This window comes from Pithys albifrons, chromosome 7 (assembly GCF_047495875.1).
Source record: "Pithys albifrons albifrons isolate INPA30051 chromosome 7, PitAlb_v1, whole genome shotgun sequence".
In the NCBI taxonomy this organism is placed as follows: Eukaryota; Metazoa; Chordata; class Aves; order Passeriformes; family Thamnophilidae; genus Pithys; species Pithys albifrons.
The window spans coordinates 11,623,681-11,648,203 of NC_092464.1; the positions used below are offsets into that span (position 1 = coordinate 11,623,681).

The 24,523-nt window shown below is 39.7% G+C and overlaps 1 protein-coding gene across 2 annotated transcripts in view; it reads right to left on the bottom strand.

Moving 5' to 3' along the window:
* ADARB2 (adenosine deaminase RNA specific B2 (inactive)) overlaps positions 1-24,523 on the bottom strand; it is a 306,026-nt gene that overhangs the window by 44,919 nt on the left and 236,584 nt on the right. For both annotated transcript variants that reach the window (XM_071560806.1, XM_071560807.1), the window contains exons 4-5: positions 15,455-15,569; positions 157-325 (exon numbers count right to left, since the gene is read on the bottom strand). In XM_071560806.1, coding sequence (XP_071416907.1) covers positions 157-325; positions 15,455-15,569 — 284 coding nt within the window. The remainder of the gene's footprint in view (positions 1-156; positions 326-15,454; positions 15,570-24,523) is intronic.

The window sequence follows — 24,523 nt, forward strand, 5'->3', positions numbered from 1 at the left end:
TAACTCTCATTTTTTTGCTGTGAAGTGTATTGGTCCTTCATCAGCTAAAGACTCAGAAATGACGACATAGAAACAAATAGTTCAATTGTCTGGAGGATGGATCTGTGCCACTGAAGGCCATATAACAGTCCCCAAGAATCAACAGAATTCAATTACCTTAAGTGTAGCTCTAGCTGTGAGTAGAGGAAGTGAACAAATGCCCTTCTTGCCAAAATTTCTGCATGGCAGTCATTGACCGCAAGGCCTTGGTCGTTAATGTATTCCCCATTTATACATTTGGTACCCGATGACAGCACAATAACCTGAGCTTGCCTGATGTCCAGACCTGTAGGAGGGAAAACAAAAGGGTTGTGAAGTTTCCAGGGGTGAGTATGGTATCATGATTATTAAAGTTCTCACAGCCCACACTTTGATGTGGCAGCCAGACAGTCCTAATAGGATGCTTGTTAAGGTGATGATATGGCCTTTGGAATATGCAGGAATCTCACATCTCTCTGTTATTAGAATAATAAGGGCTCTATTTCAGTTTTGTTGCTAATTCCAAGATAAAAGCTCACCATGAAGTTTGCTTGTTAAATCAATAACTACATCATAGGAGAGCATATGCTGTAGGGAGGTAATAAAGATCTCCTGCAGTGCTGATAAATGGCCAGGTTTTTATGAGCTGTTGAAGACAGTTTCTGGTGGGAACACATACTCCCTGTAATGTTAGGTTTCACTGCTGTTGCACTATATGTAGTAAATAAAATGCAAGTAACATTTCTGGAGCTTTAAAAAATGCCAAGACAAAAAAGCAGATCTTTCAGTCCAATTTCCTTTTAGTTCCTCCAAGAGCAGCTACACTGGTGGTTTTATCACCATGGTCTCGGGGATGGAGCATTTGTCATTAAGATCAGTTTTGTTCCTCTGTTGTCTCTAGAGACAGTGGTGATGGCAATTGCAAGACATAGCTTTCTTGGTCCAGATGGACTCTTTGTAGGATTAAATCCTAATTTCTTTGGAGTCAGTGGCAAAATGCTAACAGATATCAATTAGACCCAGGTTTCACTCTAAAATGTGGCTGATTCAGCCCTGTGGACAATTTTAAAGTAGAGTTAAGAATGAACTGAGTCCAAACTGAAATTATCTTCAAAAAACGCATCTCAGGATTCATCATTCTGAATACTAAAGAACAAAGTAGCAGCTCTTGGGAAAAAGAACTTTTCTGGCTGATGGGTGCATCCCTTTGATGTGACAAAATAGCCTAAGACTGTCGTGCTGTGTTTGACATAATGGGTGTGTATAGCCAAACACATGTGCAGGACAGCACAGCAAGTCAGACTGTTGGTGTTGGCATGGTTGTGCCTGTGTAGTGTCACCTGAGATGCCCCTGGTACTCTGCCTAATATCTGGTTGCTGTCTGGTGAAGTCCAGGAGCCTGCAAGCTCCCTGTGCATCCCATATGGAAATTCAGAAAGAGACTTGGTGGAAACACATGCCTATGTTTAAGCAATTGAATCAAGACCTCTAAGAGTGACAAGTCAGTGATAAAGACAGGCCTGAGGCTGCAAATACCCATGAGGAAATGGAAACAAAACATCCTCACCATGGGCCATGGTAAGGCTGTTTCTATGATGTTACTTTAATTTTAGAAATGTTTTAGGAATTATTTTACAGAATGGCAACATTATTTTTTCTCATGATGAAGCCTATCGAATTAGCAGAAAAACTGAAAAGCTGCAGAGACTTTTTGATTTGGCAGCACCATGGCTGGGTCCATGTTCTCTTGCAAAATCCATTGGTGCCACATAAGAAAAGAGCTGAATGGAGAAGGAAACTATATTTTAAACAAAAAGGGCTGGTGCTGCCAATGATTCCCCAGTTAGTAAACAGCACAGATCAACAGCACTTAATCTCCCCACAGCACTGGGACTAGTAGTGGATGACATGCTATGGCACTGTCGTCATGTTTAATGTATATAATTGCAAGAAATATCCAAAATTATTTCACACCTATATCAGTATGAAAACTACATCAATTTAGTAGTATTGTGGCATTGCAGCATTGTGACACTTGTAGGAGAGGTATAAGTACTGTGAAAACTTCAGTTAATCACACTAGACCCTCTGGTTGTGCTACTCTCATACAGAAGTTGTTATGAGTCCTAGTGACAAAGTACATATCCCTGTATGCCTGTGCTCAAAGTTTAATCTCTATTTGTTACTGTAAATGTGACCCTAAAAAAAGAGTAACTGGAAATCTTAAAACCCAAGAAGTGAAGATGGGGTCATATGGGGAAAATACAGAGGAGAAATGTAGTTACAAAGACTTTGTGTTTATTTGTTTTGTTACTAGGTAGAAGTTGATTTGGACAAATGACTCCTTCCCTACAAAGAAAAGTGTCTATACTCTGCACATTAAAATTGCTTTGCTTTAGGGTCACTGCTTTAATGAGAAAAATAATAGGTATCTTAGATCAATGCATGTCCATCTAGTTAACTGTGCATTTCACATGGACTAACATCAAAAATTTCATGAGACACTGCCTGACACAGAGGCATTTGAGTACCCCTCAGCATCTCAAAAAGCAGAGTATACTTTCCTGAACAGTATATAGTATTTTCCTTGTCTGGAAGGTCCACAAAAAGCATCAGCTATTTTTTTTTGTTCTATTTTATTTTTTACCAATGTAGACAGGGTCTTGTTTTCCTAAGCGCAGCAGGAATACACCAGGAGGCAATTCCCTTGTACAGAAACCTGTGAGCCTCTCTGTCTACCCCTGAGGACCTCTGTCAATATCCTTATCAGGGCAGTGAGACCAACTGCTTCCTTCTCCTTACGTTAGCATACCCCCAGTGTGCCTCCTCCTCTTTCCCTTCACCTCACAGTCAAAACATCAGGCTCTGCAAATACAGAGCAAACCATCTGGGAAAGCCCTCCTGCTCTTCTGCTCTCTGGGATCTATACCTTCTTCACTCCTCCCAATCAGTCCAGTACACAGTGCCACGCCTTTTATTATTTCATACATTTTATCCATAAATAAAATTAACTCTTTTTGTCTTCTCATATGAGGGTAATTTGATGAATGCACTCAGAATTTTCTGCAAGATCTGGACTTATTCACAACTGAAACAGAAAGGCACCCAGCACCTATTTGATGCAGCAATAATATTAAACCTTCTAATGTGTTTGCACCCGCACAGCAATATCCAGTGTGCTTGGGGTGTTAATTTTTGAGTGAATTAACTCCATATGTTAGCTTTCAGAGATATGGTGCCCCAGCAGGTAGTTGTGTGTGGACACAGCCTGGGGTGTCTGCCAGTCCTGGCAAGGTGCAGGTGTTTGCAGAACATCACTTAGAGGTTGCCTGGGGCTGGTGGCAATGGTTTCCAAGATTTTGCAGAACCAGTCCGAGTGTTAAACATTAAAAATCTCCATGTATTTTCCATTTGCAATGTCAGAAAAGAATCCATGTTCCTCTATGCTCCGAAATACCCATGAGTTATGTCTCACTACTATGGCACTCAGAAACACAGGTGTACATGACTTATGCATTAGCTCTGAAATATTTACACCTCACTGGGGAGCCAAATGGGGAAAGTGATCTGTGACCAACATAGCACCATTCAAAGCTGCCTGAGAGGGCACCCAGCATGGTGAGGAATACTTCCAGCAACCTGACAGTTGCCCGACATGTTCAGGAGCATATATACTAACAGATTGTCCTCTTGCATGCCTTGTTTGGTTCATACACAGAGCTGAAGGTTTATCCCCTGTGAAATGCTTGATATTATTTCCAGTGAACATAGGCGGAATTTTTCTCTGAGAATAAGACACGTGATGCCTAGCTGATGAAGGCAAATTTTAGCATTGACTAATCACATTGGCATTTTAGGCAGCATTTCCAACTCTGGAGCCTTGATATTTGCTTCAGTGATTCAGAATTAATAGGCACTTCTGTACATTTGTCTATTTTGCATTAAACCCAGTAATTACTAACTCTTGTTATTAATGTTTACTTCCTATTTTATTTTGCCTGCAGAATACTTCAATTTCTCGAGTCGTTTCTATTTACAAAAGTAAAGCTGCCTCCTAAACATTGATTGATTTAAGCTCAGACATAGAGCAGATCTAGACCATGCACATCATCATGTCATGCCCAGGAAAGCTAAGTGGGAAAATCCTACACTAGCAGTAGCTGGCACCACCAGCCACAGGGCACCTTCCCCATCTGGGGTTGTACAGCAGGGTATGACCCTAAACAAAGATTGCTCTTTGCAAGACCTGTGTTCTTACTGAAGGAAGTCAATTTCAGAAGAAAGATCCAGGGATCTAGCTGCGTTCAGGTTATTTGACAAACAAGGAGAAATGGGCTGCATTATTATGACCTTAACTTCTGACCCACTGATTGTCAGAGTTCATGAGGCATTTCCTACCCTGGCTGCCTTCTGCAAAGTAATGTTTGAGGAGACATTAGGTTAAAAGTAACTAGTGAACGATTTATAACAGGCACCTGCATTAGGTTTCTATTATTTGCCTAAAGACTTCTAATAGTTTTCAATTTGAAAAGGAAATGGAGCAGGGGAAAGGAAACTGGGGAGCTGTGTCAGCAGAGTGGCTAACACCCTGTTGTCAAGGACAGCTGAGAAAGAAGGAAGGGAATTCACCACATTTTATCTTCACACATTCTGCCAATTAATTGGTTGCATTATAGAATAAAAATATATCTATAAATGACACATTGCCTTTCATCACAGATTCAGCCTAATGATCTGGTGAGGTAATGAGTCCTTCTGGTGCTCTGATGCAAGCTGAGCCCATCCTTGGGTCTAGAGACAGGGTCTCCTCTCACAGCCAGGCAGGGGGCACATTGAACCCCCTAATCTTCATTTTTTGTGGTAGTGCAGACTTTCACGTCATAGTTGAGCTGCTGAAAAGAAACTGGGATTTATTTTAAGCCATTTTTGGTCTGCTGACACAGTGGTGAGGTTCATTTCAGCTATTCTGGATAACTAGAGTTTGCATGAGCTAATTGCTATAGACTCTCTTTATAGTCAAAGGAGAGGAACTTTCCTAAGAGGTGATTCATCTGTCCTAGTTTAGCTACTTGCTTTTGGACAGTCTGCATTACACCTCAGTTTTGCCAGCTTCTCTTCATGAACCCTGAAGACCTCCAGACAGCCAGGAGAAGTACAGCATTCTACACTGCAGACAGACGGTTTTACTAAGATTTCTCTAATTGCATGTAATGAAATACCAGTTAAAACTCCCCAAATCATTAGAGGGCAAGCAGAACAATCTACAGCCTTTAAAACCTTTTATTCTTGTGCTTAAATGTTTTGAGGTATTTTTTTCAGCTTTTTCCCCCCCCAACAATTAAGGATGTTAATATGGATGGTCATATTGCCTTGAGCTGAGCTATTCCACAGAGAAAGCAAACGGTGTTGTCTTTCCTATATGATCTCCGAAAACGTGAGTCCTGCAGCTCTTTGCAGAAGAAATGAGTCAGAAAGATGCTGACAGAAGTGACAGTAAGAAAAAAAAAAGGAAAGTTTTGATCAGCAGATAAGTTAGATATGGAGAACTGGCTGATGTCTTATGGACTATAGTTATGAGCTGGGCTTTTAGGCCAGTCATGGCCATAAGCACAAAATGTCTACACTCATCTTCTTGGAGATACATCTCCACCAGTAAGATGAGTGAATTTTGGCTAGTCAAGTCAATGTTCCCACTGATTTTAATAGTGTTACCCTCACTTCTAGTGTGCTATGATCATTAAGACCTTCCATAATATAGAATTTGTAGCCCTTTATATTTATGTGTTGGAAAAGGAAAATCAACCCCTCCAGGTGATCGCAAGAGGTGTTGACTGTTACACTCAATTAGAAAACTGAATCTCACTGGCTGTGTGTTGGAGAACTTCTGTGAAATTCAGTCAGATTAATTCACATTGAACAGAATGGACTTTACAAATGCTGACACCAGAATACAACTGGGCTCATGCTTTGACTTCTCAGTGGCTGGCACAGCATGTAAAGAAACACCAGTCAGTGTGCAAGCAACTATTGCACTGCATGTTTTGAACCCTGTTAGTGGGGGGTGAAATCTGTCTATTTTTTTTAACATGACACCATGAATAAAACTCCCTGCTAGAAATATATTAATTTTAAATTAGGAAAAATAATCACAAAATTCAGGTTTGATTAATTAAAAAACCCCACCTCTTTCACTGGTTAGGAGACAACTTATAAAAAATCCTATGTGGTAAAAAGGAAAGCCAGAAATAAGGATAGTGTAACATCAGCCCTTGTGAATAATTCATGGAATACAATTTCATGTTATTTTAAATGGTGCTGCTTCTTTCTCTGATAAGCAATAATTTTATGCTCTTTCTTTACCTTTTAAAATAAATCAGTCAAAAGGATTGCCTATTGTTATCTGCAAAAAAGGTGTATTTGGAATAATTTTCAAGGCAGCTTAATTGAACTCTGATCACAGAGAAGTTTTGGGTTTTTTTAATACGCTCTCCTCACAGCTGTATAAGTTTAGGTTTCCATTTCAGGTTTGTTTAGGGAAGGAAAATTTCTTGATGTTACATAGCACTGACAAGTCCTGCATTATTTTCTCTTATCTTCTTCCCTAGCAGCTCTACCACATCCTTAGAATGGCTTTAATTTTGTAATAAAAGGTAGGACATGAAAGGGCAATGATGCTGGAAAAGCTACCTGCAGGGACCTGCCATGGGCTTAGTCCTGTACCCCACTGTCCCAAGGTAGGTCCCTGAGTCTGTGCAGAGCCCTGTGGGGACTGCACTGCTGGGCTGTGGACTGCTGCTTGTCACTCTGGGAGTGGGAAATATCCCATAGAAAATACTTCTGCAAAAGAGGTGAAGAGCTCTTCTCATCTTTTCCCTCAAAAATATCAGGAAAAGCCTTCACTTTCTCTGGAAGTTGAAACCATTGTCCCTATATGTTAATGTTCACGAGGGGATAGGTCTATGGTTAGAAGTGAGGGATATGTTTACCCATGTTCATTAGTCTATTTGCCCTGCAACTCGGTGGTGCATCTACAGCCCCCTCTATTCCGAGGTTTCAAGGGGAGTGAAATCAAGATGTATGTGCAAGGAGGGAGCTGAGAATTGAGGGACTGTGTGTGGCACAATCTACCTTGTCCTTCAGTTTCAATGTAGAATATGAACTCCTGACACAGGGAGCTCTGCTGTCCCTAGCGCTGCATGGAGAACAAAACCAAACTCATGACTACAGAAAGAATGAATGTAGCCATAAGAGAAGAATTGTGTACAGGAGGCATGATTAACAGCATGCATATATCTATTAAATATATGCTTTTATCTGTAAGCCATAAAACCCGCTGCAGTTCAGTTTTTTCTATTTTCTGCTTGTATCAGTGGTGATGATTGTGATAATTTCAGGGATGAACAGGAGCCTGGGACTTCAGTGAGCACCCCGTCTGCATCCCCTAGCTTGCAACTGGCTGTCCTGAAGAACAGCCCCAAAGTAGATGGAAGTAGTTAATGTGAAGAGGCTGACTAAAATCTGGGAAGAAAGAAGTATGTTAAGGGCTTATGAAAGGTAATAGACGTCTGAACAAAAGCCAAACCAGCTAGCAAATAATAAGAATAAAGAAGTGGCTGGCAGTGAGGTTACAGACATTTGGAGGTATCAAAGGAACATGGTCTTTGAAATGTTGGAGTTGCACAGGGAGTTTTTCTCCTGACATCAAACTGGGTTGTGTGGAGCTGAACATATTGTATTTCTGTGGAAAGTGAGGGTTTAAAGGGAGCATCTGAGAGCCTCATATTTTCTTCCCTTATTAATGCCTTGAGTAATCCTGCCTTTGACTGCACTGCCTAGGGAAGCCTTTTCTTTGCAGGACTCTTCATTTTCATCAATGAAGGAGCAGAGACAAGAGTCACAGTCCTATCTGCCCTGATCTCTGACCCCTCTGTGCTGGAAGCAAGAGCCAGGGCATTGTCTGAGAGTGCCCATGGCTCTCCTTTCACACCCAGGCACATTAAATTTCTCCCCACAACCATGCCTGGGGGAGCTGGGGGCATGGGAGGGGGAGTTGGGAGGGTGGGTTTTGTTTGTAAACAAATTCCAAAATCAGCTCCTCTGGAAGAGAAATCCCTTTCTGACACAAGCACATTTTGTATTGTTTGATCACATCATGGGTGCCTGAAAAAGGATTCTTGCACTAATCCATTTTGCAACATACTACTATACAGGTCCTTGCATTAAACCTCATTCAAAAGTTGGATTCCTGAGTTCAGAAAAGAATGGCAAGGAGATTGCCAAAGTGGATGTGAAAAAGAAAACAGAGGCAAAACTGCTGAGGACTGCAGAGAAGAGTGAAAAACATGAAGGAGTAAAAAAATTAAATATGCAAACTATGAACATGATGTGTTTCTGAGTATCTGACAGGTGTAAACCTCAAGAAGAGAGGTGGGTACTAAATTTAGAGCAGTACAACTGAGGTCCTGAGATGACATCAAATAAAAGTCAGGCTGAATAACTGGTGAAAATTATTAGCAATGAGATCCATTAGGCTAGAAGGGTCTCCCAAGGTAGTGTTGAAAGCCCCACTGCTAATTGATTCATTTAAATCTAGACTGGAAAAGCACTTGGGAACACACCACAGGGAACAATCTTGTGCTTGCAGGGAAATGGACTGGATGACTTAGTGGTCTTTCCCAGTTCTAATTTCTATGGTCCATTTCTTTCCTTCCCTCAGTGGATGGAAAGGATGAAATCCCATCAGCTTTGCTTCTGAGGAGTGTGGAAGAAGACAGTGCTGTACTTGCAAGCGCCAGTGCCCTTTGCCTTCCCTTCCTTTCCTCAGTATGGGCTTTGGAAATCCACAGTGGGAGGAGGGACAGTCAGGCCAAGCCCCTGCATGCTTCATCCTGATACCAAATCCTGGAGGATTTTTTTTTTTCAACCTAAATTGTTAGTGGCGAAATCAAGTTATTTGATTGTCCTTTCCTTCCATGTGAATTTGAATACTAATTTTCTCCTCAGAAAGAGAGTAATGTACGGGCTTACAAGTAATTCTCAATTTTAAAACAGAAAGAGAATTGCACTTTTCCTGCTAGGTCCTGACTGCAGATATCTGTGTTTCTCTAATAAATGTCGTGCCACTTATATGTGAGCATTAAGTAAATTGACTGTCTTATACACTAGTAAGATCTTTATTTGCAGGAAGAAAGGATAAAATTCTAAATGTGGATTTTGGCAGATATGTGCAGGAGGGACTTACTCTTAATTATATGCGTGGGGTTTTTTGAGTTTTGGTTTTACTTTTTTTTTTTTTTAATTGTAAGTGTACTTGCATTTGAAAAAGTCTTCCCATGTGTTTTACTAGGTCAGTAAAGTGAAAGCAATGGTTGCTGTCACCAACCTTTTATTTACGAAAGAAACGTCGATTTTTAAGATGAGATGCGCTCTTGTTATTGAGACTGGGACAACTTCCAGTCTGTCTTATCACAGACCAAAATGAAAGTCTGACCTTGCCAGCTCCTTGCTTGACACACTTAGGAAACAGAAGTGCCTATTTTTAATTTCCATGTTTTATGCTAATTATTATAGCCATCCTGTGGCCAATGCAATTATATGTGACACAGAGCCAAGGCCTACTCTGCATCTGCATCCAGATTTTGAGAAGTGTCATATCAATCAAAAAAATACTTAAAACATCAAGAATGGGAAGCTAAGGCCAGAGAGAGTAAATGGTCAGGCATAAAAAGCTCAGTGTCTGAGAAGAGATGGCTGCTCTGAGATGGGAACCAGAGTAACCAGTGGGCACAGCAGGGAAGAGGCTCAAAAGGCACCAGTAAGATGTGCTGGAGACACCTACATATTCTTCAGCTGGTAGAAAATGAGAGACTCAATTCCCTTCCTATTTGGGTCATTTTCCTGTGGAGGTGCCTAAAACTGCTGATATGAGATGGGTGTTTTCACCTCTTCTTTCTAAATCTATGCTACCAAGCAGCTAAGAGGACAGAATTAGGTTGGCCAACAATAACAAGGAGGGGCTGTGTGATGTACTGGTTGGGGTGTTCACCTCCAAAATTGAATATGATTCTGTACTTACTGCCAGCTGGTGCATGCATTTCTGGCTTTTTTTTGTGCAAAATATATAATCTGACCAGAAGAGAGGACCCTGAAGCTATTTTTCTATCACTCTGTGGAAGACTACAGAGCAGTATACCATCTCATATTTTTTGTTTCTATCTTCAACTAATTTCTGTTCCTTAGCATGGATTTAACAGAAAAGATGAAGAAACACTCAGTGTTGCACTTGCAGGGGGAGAACTTGTAGTGGCATGTCTAAACCCACGTTTTAATAGAAGTGATGAGCCTGGTGCAGCCAGAGTTTTAACTGCAAAATTTCAAACGTCTTTTGAGCTGGAAATTAGAAACATAAGTCTGTTGAGCTGCAGGAATGCCTAGTATGCCCATTAGAGGTCCACATTACAAAATCCAGGACCGGAGTTGCAGCTGTGGAAAAGGGATAGTCTTATGGAGTTCAAAATTATTAAGAGAGAATCTGAAGATTACTTGCTTAGGGTTTATAACCAGAGGAAAACAGATTTCTGAGATATGTGATTGCTAACTACCTATCTATTTACCTATTTTAAAATATTTTGAGAAAACCTGTCATCTAGTGGTGATTTGTCAGCCTTGGCACATATAAAGAGTCAAAAATGTTTCCAAGAATATCAGATGACTTTGAGCCATGCCCTTTTGAATATCAGGCAGCAGAAGGTGAAGAGACCTTACGAGATTTTCAAAAGGATGTCAGCAGTTTGGGCACCCAATTTTGATTTCAGAAGTTTCGACTCCCATTGAAACACTGAATCTCTCTGGGAGCAGGCTTTTAGCATCTATCTAACTATGCAAATGGGACATGAGAACCTAAATTATTCCTGTGACTCTCCTCTTGAAGGGATTTGGTCTGGACACTAATCCGTAGATCATTCACAGTTTGTCTAACTGTTTTGGCTCCTTGGGTGCAGCATGTCATGGAGCAGACTGATACTGTGGAGACCTGAATGCTCTACCATATTTTACTACTTTGAAACTTTCCTATTTATACTAAAGATCAGAAATAAATTGGAAATCAGTATTCCTGATTGCACTTAGATGTCAGGCTTTATGAGGCTTAGTGTGAGTGTAAAGATCCACGGAGACGTATTGTCAACTTTAGTTTTTTCTGTTATTCTACTTAGCAATCATTAAGATCCATTCCATGAGATACAGATGATAATTTCCTATCTTTTATCACAGCGTGAAATTGCTATTTAAGGCTCTTTTGTCCAGTTCATCTTTATTTTATACAAGATAACTGAGAAGACCTCCTAATTTGCTTTTAACATCAAAATGATTGTCAGCTTTAAAAAAAAAAATAGAAGAGAGAAAATTGAAGTGAGAAATCAACTTATAACCTTTTTCTGTGAATGCCACACTGCTATGAAAAGGACTGAACTTTCTTAATGCTTCATTTTTAACAGAGAGCATGACAAAAAATTCCTATCAGTATTTAAACTGCTAAGATTTGTCAAACACAAATGGGAAAATAGTGTTTAAATAGCAGTTTCATTTTGTCCTTAATGATTATGGTTTTTTTTTTTTTTGCAAAGAGGACCACAGCAATAATAGATCATGCATACACTCTGCACTGAGTGATAGGAATTCTTTACTGTGCCTTGTGATTTCAGGTAGAGTACAAATGTATGCCCATATCTGTTCAGAGCTCGCAAAGGCCAAGCTCTATCCTTGGTGTAAATAGTCTGAATGTCACCAGCCTCCAGATCTCAGCACTTGGTGCGTGGCTCACACCTCCCACCCCTCTCCACCCTGCCCTGGGACTTCCCAGCTCCTAGCTCTGGGGAACAGGCAGCGCTGTTCACACTCCCTCCTCAATGCTCTGTGCAGTAGGAAAGGCAGCTGCCCTGCCAGGTGACTCGTGGTGGGTCTATGCTCTTCACTGAACCCATCAAGTGCTACTTTCTGACCAGTGGCTCCTCAGCCTCCTGTCACCCCCTGGTCTGTGGGCATGCATTAAGGGCAAGCAAGCTCATATTTTATATCACAGGGCAACAAATGCAAAATATGACAAGGAAAGTTAACTCCTTGATTCATATGCCTGGATGCCTGTTCTGAGGTGATGGTTTGTGTTTGACTTGGTGACATCCAGACTGTCTTTTCCACAGGTGAACTGATGCTCTTAATTTACCATGTGGGAACCCATCATATCTTCAGAGAAATCAGGGGAACTACTGTGGATAGTCAGTGTGCAGTAAAACTTAGGTCCTCATATCAATATTATGCTACAATAACAAGTATATTTATTCTTCTGCTTGGAGATATTCTATGGATTGTAGCTTGCTGATTTTGGAAGATTTGAATGGACTGTCTTAATTGTTAAGCAATTTTTCCTAGAGTCAATCAAACAATTTTTGATAGGACAATCTTCTCTTAGTTTGTTTCAACAAAATTAGAATATGTTAGAGGTCTGGCAGTTTTCAAATACATTATAACTGAAGAACTATTAAATAATTTGCTTTAAATCTTCCATATTTTGAAACATTTAGTTCAAGATCTGTTATGTAGTATTTAAATTATTATTCTATATAATTTTTATGTTACGTCAGATAAGATCACATCAGCTGGTATCTAAAGTAATAATTTGCTACTGCCTAGGTAGAATTTTTCAAGATTATCTTGATGTCTACTAATCAAATATTTTGAAAACCTACATTCACAAAAATGCATGGAAATTTTAATTGTTATCACAATTCAGAACAAAGTATTTCTAAATGCATTGAACTGTCTGTTTTTCTGACTAGCAATTTATTACTGCAGAACTTTCAGTCAGTCAATTACATAATTTTCCACATTTTTTTCTTTCTTATACATTGGAATTTGCCGTGGGTGCTACAGCATAAGGCAATTACACTGCCCAAATGCAACTCTCTTTGGTTTCCCTGGAAAAAAATGTTAGCGTTCAGAAAAAGAAAACCAATCTAGCACACTTCTGTTTCATCTGTAGAGATTTTGCATCATCTTAACAGCTGTTATCACAGAATCACATTGTGCTTTTTACCACCTTTGCCCGAAAACTGTACAAGCACAGATAAATCTGCTTCTAGTCTGGATGACATAAAATTGAAAAGAGAGTAAAGACAAAAAGTAAATCAGTTTTTGTCTGTTATGTGTGTGTATGGTAACAAATGCAATGAGACACTACCAGATTTGGTTTTGTTGATGTCATTAGGAAATTGTTCGCAGAGGTCCGAGAGGGTTTCTGCCAAATTTTATATTAAAAACGCAGGGCATTGGTACTCATTTGAGTGTTTGATGTGGAAAACCTGTTTGTGCTCTTTTAAAAGAGTGTGTTGAGGCCATTGCTACTTGTGAGAATGATGGTGAAGAACAGACCACAAATCTACAACTTTAGTCCAGAAAATAATGCCACAAATGGCAAGTGATTCATCTTGCCAATGTTGGCTGATATTCTTGTGCTGAAAAGAATCCAAATCTTTCTGGAGAATGTACTAAGATAAGGCTGTTTCTAGCTTTGCATCGTCTGTGAATCACTTCATATCTGCAAGTTTCTTTTCTAGGCCCCACAAAACCAGTGAGATATTGACAAATTGGATGGCTGACAGATTGAACAAATCATGAAAGGGAATTCAGAATTGAAAAAGAAGCCCCGAGGGAAACGATTTCTGAACATAAGTGAAATTATGTTTTGTCTTAATGCTGACTAAGATGAAACATGAAACACAAATTTGTAAAATCCTACTAAGGGCAAGAAAACAAACAGCATGAGGACACTTTCAACTTTTCTCTAAATAAGAGACACAGACAGCCCCAACTGCCCAACAAGGCTAACAAGTGCCCTTTCCTTCCCCTAGCACTGCAGTGCCCATGCTTTGTAGAATGGGATGAAATTCCTACAGGCATTTCTTACAATTCTTACACTGAGTATAAGAAAACTGAACTGAACACTGAGCTGGATACATCTCCTTTCCCCCCAAAAAATTGTGGTTAAGGAAACAATTCTTGGCTTGTGTAGCTTAGTTTCTCATAGAAAGTATATTTAAACATTCTTCCTTGTGCCTTTGCTTGGAAAGAGCTCCTCTAAACAAACTACAGCACATTGTTTAAATCTGATGAGTGTCACAGTCAAGAAATGTGACTGACAAGGCACCTGGTATGCTGGGTCTGGTGTACACCTCTCACATCCCAAGGTCAATCACAGTCTTATCTTTCTTCCTACTGAATATGACTGCTGTGCTGTAGGGGATTTATAAACCATGCTTTGTGCTTGTACAACACTGTGTCTATGCAGCACCTAAAATATGGAAGACTATTCCAGATCCAAAGCAGATTAAGAAAAAATGTTACAAATTTAGCTGAGGAGCAGTTTAGTTTCAACCGGAGGTCTAAAAGACTTTTAGGTCGACTTCTCAACTTCTAACGTTGGAGAGGATTACTTATTTTTTCACATCACAAAGAAGGAGAATAAGTTACTCAGCACAGAAATCTTTGCTGCATTTAGGCTCTGCAGTTGGAAAAGATGCATCAGAAAATCCTGTCACCATCCTGCTGTCTTGCCATATTTACAACTGTCCCTATTGAATCTAGCTAATGTAATTGTTGAAAGGAAGGAGTAAGACAAACCTAGATGAATTATACATGCCTTCCTCCTCTGAGCTTATCCTCTCATTTTTATACTCAATCCACTGCTCCATGTGTCAGAGTGAGAATGAAGTTTATGGAAGCATCTCCACTGCTGACATCCTCATACATACTGAGTGCCCCAACTGAGGTGTGCTCAAAAAAGGAAGAAAGATCACCTAAAACTGTTTCATGAAAGCACTAAAGATTCCCACATAGTATGTGTCAATCTGTTAAGTCTTAAGAGGAATGAATACCAAATTTTGGCCCTGCTGATAAGTATTTCCCATGACTAGAGCAGAGCAGAACTAAAATTATGCATGCTCTGGCTTTGTTTCTTTTGGTTAGAAAGGAAATGGACTGAGATTTGCTTCACTTGTCAGTCTAAAAAAAAGGTTCATGGTAGCCTTGTACAACAGAAACTTGGTGTTTCCAAACTTAGGAAAGCAATTATTAAATAATATCACTTTTACTGATAAAAAAATCCCCCTTCATCTAAAGGAAATGCAGAATCAGAGAGGTCTGCATTTTGTCCTGTAAACAAAGCAACGTATGGACGTATTTACAAATAAATCTTTAACTCTGTTGCCAATATTTTTTGTGTGAACTTACTTGAGGTGTAAATATTTAATGCTTCTTTTCACTGCATTACTATTTATTTTTCTGTGTGGGAGTAAAGTCATCCTTCAATATTGTGAACCAGGTAAATAATGTATTACTTAGTCATGAAAAATGCCAGAGGAAAATAAACGAGAGGACATCTTACCTTTGGTCATCACAATGCCTGCAAGAGTTTTGTGGCGTGCATGCATGGAAGTGAAATTTTCTGTCAGTTCCTGGAACTTCTGAGCAACCATTTGGTATACGGAGTCAGCGAAATCCTGAAAGACACAGTCAGAAAGAATTTTTTCACTTCTTTGGCTGAAGAACCTGGGAGTTTCTGCAGGTAGTCACCTGCTGTCAGTGGCTGAGAGGTCCCTTTTAGAGTTAGACACCACCTACCTGAGCAAAGATAAAATGAGTATGTCTCCTTTGACTACCTACATCATCCTCAGAAATGATCAAATTAACTGCACTAAAGCTAAGAGACCCATATTGACTAGGACTGGGCATAAAAGGAGAAGATTTCAAGGCTGACCTTTATTCAGTCTCTAAGACATTGGTCCAGGATCAGTTCACAGGAACTTAAAACACTTTATTATAGTGAGCTTAAAGAGGTGGACGTGTGTCCTAACAAATCATTTATTTCTGTGAACTCACTAAAAGTTTCCAGTAGCCCACTGACACCTGAGAGCCGAGGTCTGTTTTTTAGGTAAGGACCACCTATTTCTGCATTCAGGTGAGTTTTTAATGGCTCAGAGCTACTACCAAAGTAAAGTGATCAGCTCAGGAATTTGTCAGGGGAATACCATGGTCTGCTGCTGTCTTGACAGTCACTGGGAAGAAGGGAAAAGGAACTTCTGCTTACACATCCTACCAAAGCTGTTGCTTACAGTTCACAGGTGTGTAGTATTGCTAGGAACTGGTCTGCCATATCTCCTCCTGAGCACAGCAGCTTTGTTGAAAGGTCAGGTTTTCCCATGAACTGGGCACTAGAGACTGTGTAGTCTGTACCCTCAAATATGAATGAGTTCAATCACCAGGGACAGTCTCAGGGAGCTGGTTACTAAAGCAAAGCAGATTAAAAAGGTCTAAAAAGTGAATTCTGTGAACTGTATATGGATGAATGTGATCCTAAACCAGCTCTGGTGCTCCTGAGAACGTCACTACTTGGAATGATTCCCTGCCACAATGTTTCATATCTTTTCATTTACTTAATCTCTGCACTTTGTTTGGCACTGAGCCTCTCAAGCATACTTTAGAGATAAGTCAGTGGAATGCTCTTTGTGAGCATGAGTTGTTCTTAAAATGCTTTGCAAATCTGAAAAAAAAAAAGTAACATCCAAAGGACTTTTTTTTTCTTTAAGACATATGATTTCTTTCAGAGAACCAAGCTGTAACTACAAATCATTTTGGGAGCAGTTATTGGGAGCTGGAGCTTACTCTGGGATGCTGACAGAGAGACCTCCTGTCATCCCCAAATCTGGTTAGCCCCAGATGACACCTTTGTTTGGACAAGTGGCTTGACCAAGCAACAATTCCAGTTTTTATTATGGTGTTGGGATATGCTACCTGAGGGGATATTCTGGTAAAACAGGTCTCCTTGAATTCACCTGGTTTCTCTAAGAGGGTTCATGGCACACATGGAGGAGAGGTTGAGTCTGATACACAACTTCCCTCACTCTGGAATATCCACAGCCATGTGGAAAGCAGGAAATGTATTTAAGAAGATCATGTCAATTCTTTTCCTCCCCAAACCGCTAATGATGATGAAACTAAATTGGTGAAAACACAGTATTTTAAATTGGGATAACACACAGCTATTTTTCAGGGGAAAGCAGGTTGTAATTTACAAATATCAGCAACATTACTGTCATTAAGTGCCTCTGCAGGCTGTACACCATATGCTTCTACAGTTTGTTGTGGAAATTCAGCTTTATTTTAAAACACTATTATGGCAAATATAAAAAAATCAAATTAAATAAAACATAACAACATTTAGGCAACTCCATTTTGATAAAACTAGGAATATTTTTCTGTGTACATTCTTGTAACTGATTGCAATTTGCTTAGATTACATAGAGAATAGGATTTTTTTGACACAATAATTTTTCTTAGCTTTGCTAAATGTAGCTTTCCAAAGCATTGTTCTGGGAACAAACCATTTGCCCAAACCCCAGTCTAATATAACATGGAATAAAATATGCTGGCTTGTTTTGAAAGAAGAGAGGCGTATAAACACTTTCTGGGAGATTCATGCAAAATTCTACACTAGCACTAGATGAAAACTAAGAAAAATTATCAAGAACAGTTTGACAGTTCTTAAATGGAATTTCAGTGCATTTATACCTCTTCTAATCTAATTGTCCACAATCACTGTGTGAGCAAGGTATTTCTCATCCAGTGCTTCTGAAGGATGAATTTTGGGTCAATTCTCATTTGTCAAGCATCAAGGCACCCTTGTGATATAAATGCAATTATAGTTTCTTTACAGATGAATGAGTGAAGGCACTAAAAGGGTGAGGGACTGGTCCAAGGGAATAGCATGGAGCTGGGCACAGACAGGTGTTCTGATTTCCTGATGCTCTGGTTAAGTGCTCAGTGCTGGAACACTGCCTGTCTTTCATAATATGAAAGTTTGTTTCTCAGCTTGTTTTCCCTGCTGAAGAGTGACTTCATCCATAACAGAAAACTAAAGTGTATTTGCAGAACTGATATAACCAGGCCCCATATGGTGGACTGAAAATCCGATCAGCTTTATTTAGACCAGAAAGAAAGACAAGGGGGAAAAATGAGTATCTCAATAAAAATATCTGCACCATCATTTAAAAAAAGAATCAAATCATAAATTTCCTCTCCTGCAGTATTGCAGTCCAATCCATGCCTGCATTTCTAGCGTACCCTCCAAATCTGCATCCCAGGGCATTTTGCACTCATTAAGAGTTAATTAGCTGAGAGGCATATACAATTCCTAAAAGAATAATTTTAAAAATGCTAAACAGAACAAATAACTTTTAACTTTGGATTTAGAAATCCCCATAGTCATAGCTTTCTTTACTTCATTTGGCAGTAGGTTCCAAAGCCAGAGAGCAAAGAGACTCACTAAAGGCAAAATAACGACATGACTTCAGATAACATTTCAGGACGATAAGAAATTCAGCATTTGCTGATCTCAAGGAGTGACCTGGCACATTTAAGAACAGCAAATCCATTAAATATGAAGCCTCTTAGCTAAAATAAGTCAGGCGAACATTTTTTTGTCTTGAATCCATTGCCTAAAAGGAAGCCAGTGAAACTAAGAAAACCAAAGGAGTGACATACATGTAGGATGCTGGAAAAACAACCAGAAGCAGTGCCTAATCTAAGAGGTCATTTACAGGCTATCATATTGCCCTGAATTTCCAAATGGATATTCCAAAGAAAAATGGAAAAGGAAAAAGGAGCAGTTTATTTTTGCAGATGGAGAGAATTAAGAAGTCAAGAGATGCATGGCTCAGCCCTGAAGAGATTTGATACCCTGAAGATTGATCCTTGTAGTGCAGCATTAATTTCAGGACCTTGAATACTCTGGCCCTGGAAGCTGGCCTGGTGGCAGAGCTGGGTATGGTGTTAGGTTCCTTACCCATACTCACACATGTAGCACACTGCCTTCCCCTCTAGTGCACACCAGAGCAGCTATTTGGCTCGACCCAGTCCTGTGCAATGAAATCAGTGACAGCATTTCTGCCTGTTTAGAGCCTTTAGACTGGTTCTCAATGCTTCTGTGAAACCCAAACTGGTCACAAACATATCTAATGCACAGAGAACAGATATGGTGGAGATAAGAGCCAGTACATTTACTCCTTCTCAGTTTAGAACCACAGATTTCATTCCAGAGATTTTCTAGCTTTGCTTTTATACAACAATCTGAGGCTAGTAGTAGGTACATATCCAGATGGTCATTCCTGATGGGACATAAACTTAAAAATCCAACTATTTATGGCTATTGTGAACCTCACTGAATTTTCAGGATACAGGCTAGACTATCTTATCTGCTGCCAGAAATAACTTATAAACCGTATGCAAAAGGAATTATTCTTTTGTTCTATCAAAACAATCTTAGAGAAAAGTTGTGTTTGGTGATACCACAGTTTCTACTGCTAGATACGAGTGAAAATAAAAGTATCCATCTGGAGTAAATACAAGAACCAAATACATGTTGGCAGCTTTTGAACAGCTACCAGGTTGGTAGAAGAAAAAGGAATAATTTCTGAAGATGAGGGATAAAGAAGAGTAGCAACTTTCCTTGTGAAAGGGAAGTTCAATGCAATTAATACAGGTGCATGCAATTGTTCTGGTCACATAATGGCAGAGAAATCTCAGCTTGGGGCAGGGGGACAGAGGTGAAGAAATAAAAAGATACATTTAAAATTCTGAATTTTTTCCAGGATACATGGGAGAATAGATGCTCAAATGCTGCTTAAGTGCTGGACCTAGGAGGGACTTCTGCTTAGGGGTTTAAAACTCGTGGGAAAACTGTGATCTGGTAGAAATTGCCACTGAAGCCAGTGGAAGTATTCCTGACTCTAAGATGTTCCAGACAAGTCTCAAGTGGAAAGGATAGGAGGCTTAATCATGCCCATGCCCTGGGAAGGCAGAGTGAGCTCAGCCATGCTGGCTTTGGGAGTAAAAATCACAACTCTGGGGAAGACCTGACCTTCCAGGTGCTGAGTCATTTTCAAATCCCCTGCTTTGGTTTGCCTGCTGTCAAAATATTCCCTTTCACAGGTCCTCACATAAATTCTTCTGTACAAACAATATTTGTCTCAGAGACAATTTCATTGAGATCAAAACTTTGCTCAGTCTTGTGAACACAGTGAGTAATATGACTAAGGCAAAGAAGATTGCTGGACCCCCACCGAGGGGCAAATCCATGTCAGTTGCACTCAAGCTTGCACGTTGCCTAAATGCCTTCTGTCACTGGTGGAAGCGAGTTTCTTGTTCAGGCAGAGGAAAGAAAACATAATGCTAAACTGTTTGCTGTGAAAAAAGACTGAGAGATCCTGCAGTACTTAATGAGCGAAATTTTAACATGTACAAGGAGGCTGGAAAAATGAAAAATAGATGTCATTACTATTAAAACTGCACTGTGTTGTCTGAAGTATTCATCTATCTTTGATTACCATATCAAATTACTTCTGTTATTCACAAAGGAAAATCAAACTTTAGATCATACCCTTACAGAACTAGAAACTTTTAGTGATTTCTTGGCACTAATATTTCAAATGGTATAAATAATTAAATGTGTTCAAGTTTGCAATGGGAGTCTTCAGGGTAAAACTGACATTCAACAGGAATAGTAAGGTTATTAAAATCAATAGATTATAAAGGAGAAAGCCTTTAGTAAACATTTCCTATTGAAATCCTGTCTTAGGGTTTATAGGGTTGAAATATCAAAAAGGTTAGATTTGCATATGGATGGGAAGAAATATTCTACTACACAGCTATCACCATAGGCTCTGTTTCTCCTGTCTTCGTAGTACTTTATTTTCCAGGATCTCACTGACATTTGGGGGGTAAATGTTGAACACCATGAATGGGAATCAGGTTGAATTAAGTTCACAACTCTCTTCACAGACAAAAGCAGATGCACACCTAGTTCTTTTGGCTTTCTGAGGGGAAACATGTACTCATTGACAGCAGGAGTTTGTATTTTTTTCCTGCAGAGAACTCTGTCTACATGGGAGGGGAGGAAAACAATGCACAGAGATCAGTTCTGAAAGGCTACTCCTGGTCAGGGTGTGTAGCAAATCACTAAACAACACATTTTTTCCCAGGATTGTAAATAAGTTTGCTGTAGGTATTTGGAGATTCATTGCTAACTGATTGTACCCTCAAGTTAATTAATTAGTCAGGCTCTTCCCAGGTACTACATCAACTTCAAAATGCAGCCTTGAGAAAAGAAATAGCCAAGGGTCATGTGTTCACCTCCACCATTAGTCTTCTGGCATAAGTTCAGCACCAGGAGCTCCTCCAGCATGATGCAGAGGGCTGAAAAGGACCAAGAGGAATGGAACGGCAGGGTGACCTATGGAAGAAAGGAAGGAGGGCAGTGGTCCCAGGCAGTGGTCTGAAGGCTGGACTCGCTCCTTTCCCTGCTTCCTGGCAGCCTTGGTGTAAACCACTTGCTTTGCCATAAGTCCCACTCCTCCAGAAGTAAAAGGGGCAATTTTTACCTGTCTTTCAAAGAACTGAGGTGAGTGGCATTGTCAGTGATAAGACACTCCAAGCAGAGTCGTGCAGGTACTTCTGCAGCCAGACTGGAGGCTGCAGTCCACAGTCCATCATAACTCAGCCTTCCTTCAGCATGTACAGGCATTTGCAGAGTATTACTCAAAGAACAAGGCACTGCCAGGAAATTCATCATGGTGCTTTCCTTGAGATGTTCAGTAATTATTTCTCTCTGATCATAACTCCTACAGTATTGATCATTATGTCTGGTTTTGGCTTATCCCTCAGGGTCAGCATATATGGGCTTTGTTTTATCTTAGATGGATGTGGTTTTAATTCATCTGGCTATATGTTTCATTTTAGCTGACCATGCTCATATATCCTGTGTATATCCTGTTTCAAAGAGGTCTTCTCATTCATGCTTCTCAGAGGAGATGGAGAATGTGCTGCCCAGGCTGGATGTGGCAGCAGCTGGGTACAAATTTTCACACTGAGCTTCTAATGAAAACTCCAACAATGCACTTCTGACACTGAATATCCTCACAGTTTTCTTATCAAGATTGATGAGCAAGATCAACTGGTCCTATTGATTCAGTCAAAAGAATCACTTTCACAGCCCTCCCCCATCTGTTCAGAGTCCTATTACAAATGTTTTAGCTACATATGATGCTGAGCTACCTCAATGAATTACTTTTTAATGTGATCATCAAATGTCCTAAATTTGCTCTGCATTCATGAAAGCTCCTCAGTAGCTTAACTGACCTCGGCTGACTTGGCCAGCTTGTCCAGACTGTGCAATTGGCTCCTGGGCTCAGAACGATTATTTGCTGCCTACTTCCCTCTGCTCCCTCACCCTGGCTGGAGGCTGATTGCTCTGCTAATTTCCCAGACCCCACAAAACATATTTTCCTCCATGCAGTTGCTTCTATCATTAGTGATCATTTACTAAATATCAGCACTGTGCTGGCTGCTGTGTGAGGCAGACAGAACATAGTCCCTGTGTGGCAGACAGAATGAAAAAATGCCCCAGAAGACCCAAGAATGGGGGTCAGAATAGAAAATTCACTCTCTCTCATGCATTTGTCTTTTGGGTTTCACAGTAAACTTAGGGCTTTATGAAAATGAGAGTACTGCCTTTGCTGGAGTTTGGAGGATAGAGCAGGCATGGAGAAATGAAGATGAGACAAAGCTGGAATGGGAGGATTAATTAAGGTCCATCTTTAGTGAATCTTGGCATAAGATTTCTCAATTACTTTTCTAGGTTTTAGATTTGACCTTGTTTTAATAAATGTGAGGTCTGCTAAAACACATTTAATCAGATTCTGATGAATTGTTCATACACCAAACATATGCTCCAGCAATGCTTAAAGGCTGCAGTAGGCTTCTCACTTGTGATGTTTCTTGAGTGGCTAAATGCCAGCTGAAAGTCCTTCACTGCATCTGAAACTCTTTTCCTAGGAGCCACAAAAGTCTTCTGGTAAACTTTGTTGTAAATATTTTCAGTGAGATTTTCAGCCAATAACTGGCAAAGAGGTACTGTGTCAAAGTTCATAGAAATTTTCCTTAAAGTGTTGAATTTTTACATACAAATATCAAGTTTGACATGGGGGACACATCCCTCAACTTTTATTGGGGCATTTGGTGTGGGGAAGGGACAAATTTAGAAATCAATAGCTATGATGTAAATTTGGCTATGAAGAAAAGTTTCTGAATTTGTACCTATACAACTATGCGATCCTATAAATGAGATTAAACAATGTTAAATATCTCAAAAAATTTTAGCCACAGTAGGAATTAGAAAGATGAAAAACAAATTTATCCCACAAGCTCAGTGAAAAAAATTGGTCTGTTTTCTCAATATATCCTTTGACTACAGAGAATCAATCAAACAATATAATGTATCTTTTTATTTGTTTCAGAAGCCCCTGGAGTGGCTGAAAAAAAATAGAACACATAAAATAAGCATACTATTGAAAAAGGAAATGCTGTCAAATCCAAATGCCCCAGGTACTCCAAAAAGTATGGTTTTCTATTTAGTAGGAAAACGTTTTGTATGTAGGTTTAATTAGATTCTTTAAATTCACATTACTGTGCTAATGTTAGGATGCTAACATATGAGCCCCTCTATTTGAGGTTGATTTATTTCTCTCTGCATTCATCTTGCTCTAAAAAGACGCTACCAATAAGTACCATTTCAATGAATTTAGAGTAAACAAGCTTTTCCACCAACATGAACAGTTGTTCCCTAAAGGAGGCCATGCTAGGTTTCCAGCTTTGCTCCTGCATACAGCTCTGCATTTGATGCTCTGGTGATGAAGAATGTCCATACCAATTTTGCAGAATCATTCCTGAAGTCAATACTGCACCTGCTAACAAACACCAGAAAGGAGGGGTTGTTTGTTTGCCTTTTTTCTTTTCTTTTACTGATCGTTAATCCAAAAGCCTTCTTCCTACAGAGGCACACATAAGGTTGGCTGCAAGTGCTGAATAATTCAAAAAATGAAGTAGTGTTCACTTTGCAGCCTTGTGGCTGCTTTAGGACAAGCCTCAGGTGTCAAGCTGTTGTACACTACAGATATTAAATTAGCACCAATGGGTTTTCTTTAACTAGATAAAAGCTCTATAAAGCCACCAGTGTCTAGGAGCGGCTAACTCTGTAAAAAAGCTTTTATAGTCTCTATAAAAAACTAGATTTTAGCTTCATATTATGAGTCGTCTCTAATAAAATCAATCCTTTATCTGAGAAATGTCTTTTCAGTTTTCAGTTTCCTTGATTTATCTTTCTTAGGTGCATGAAAATGGATATCCTTTGGAAACTGATGGTGACAAACCTCTTGTCACATACAATTCTCTTGGCTGTTCGAGGTCCACTCTCTTCTCAAAGCCTAACTAGTTAGCAGCTCTTGGGTAAATGTTCAAAGCAGGGAGAGAACAGTGCTTGCTCAAATCCCTTGAGCATCACTTTGAAAATCTATGCCTGTGTGTTTATGGCTCTCATTAAGGGCCTGTGCTATTAAGCGTCTTT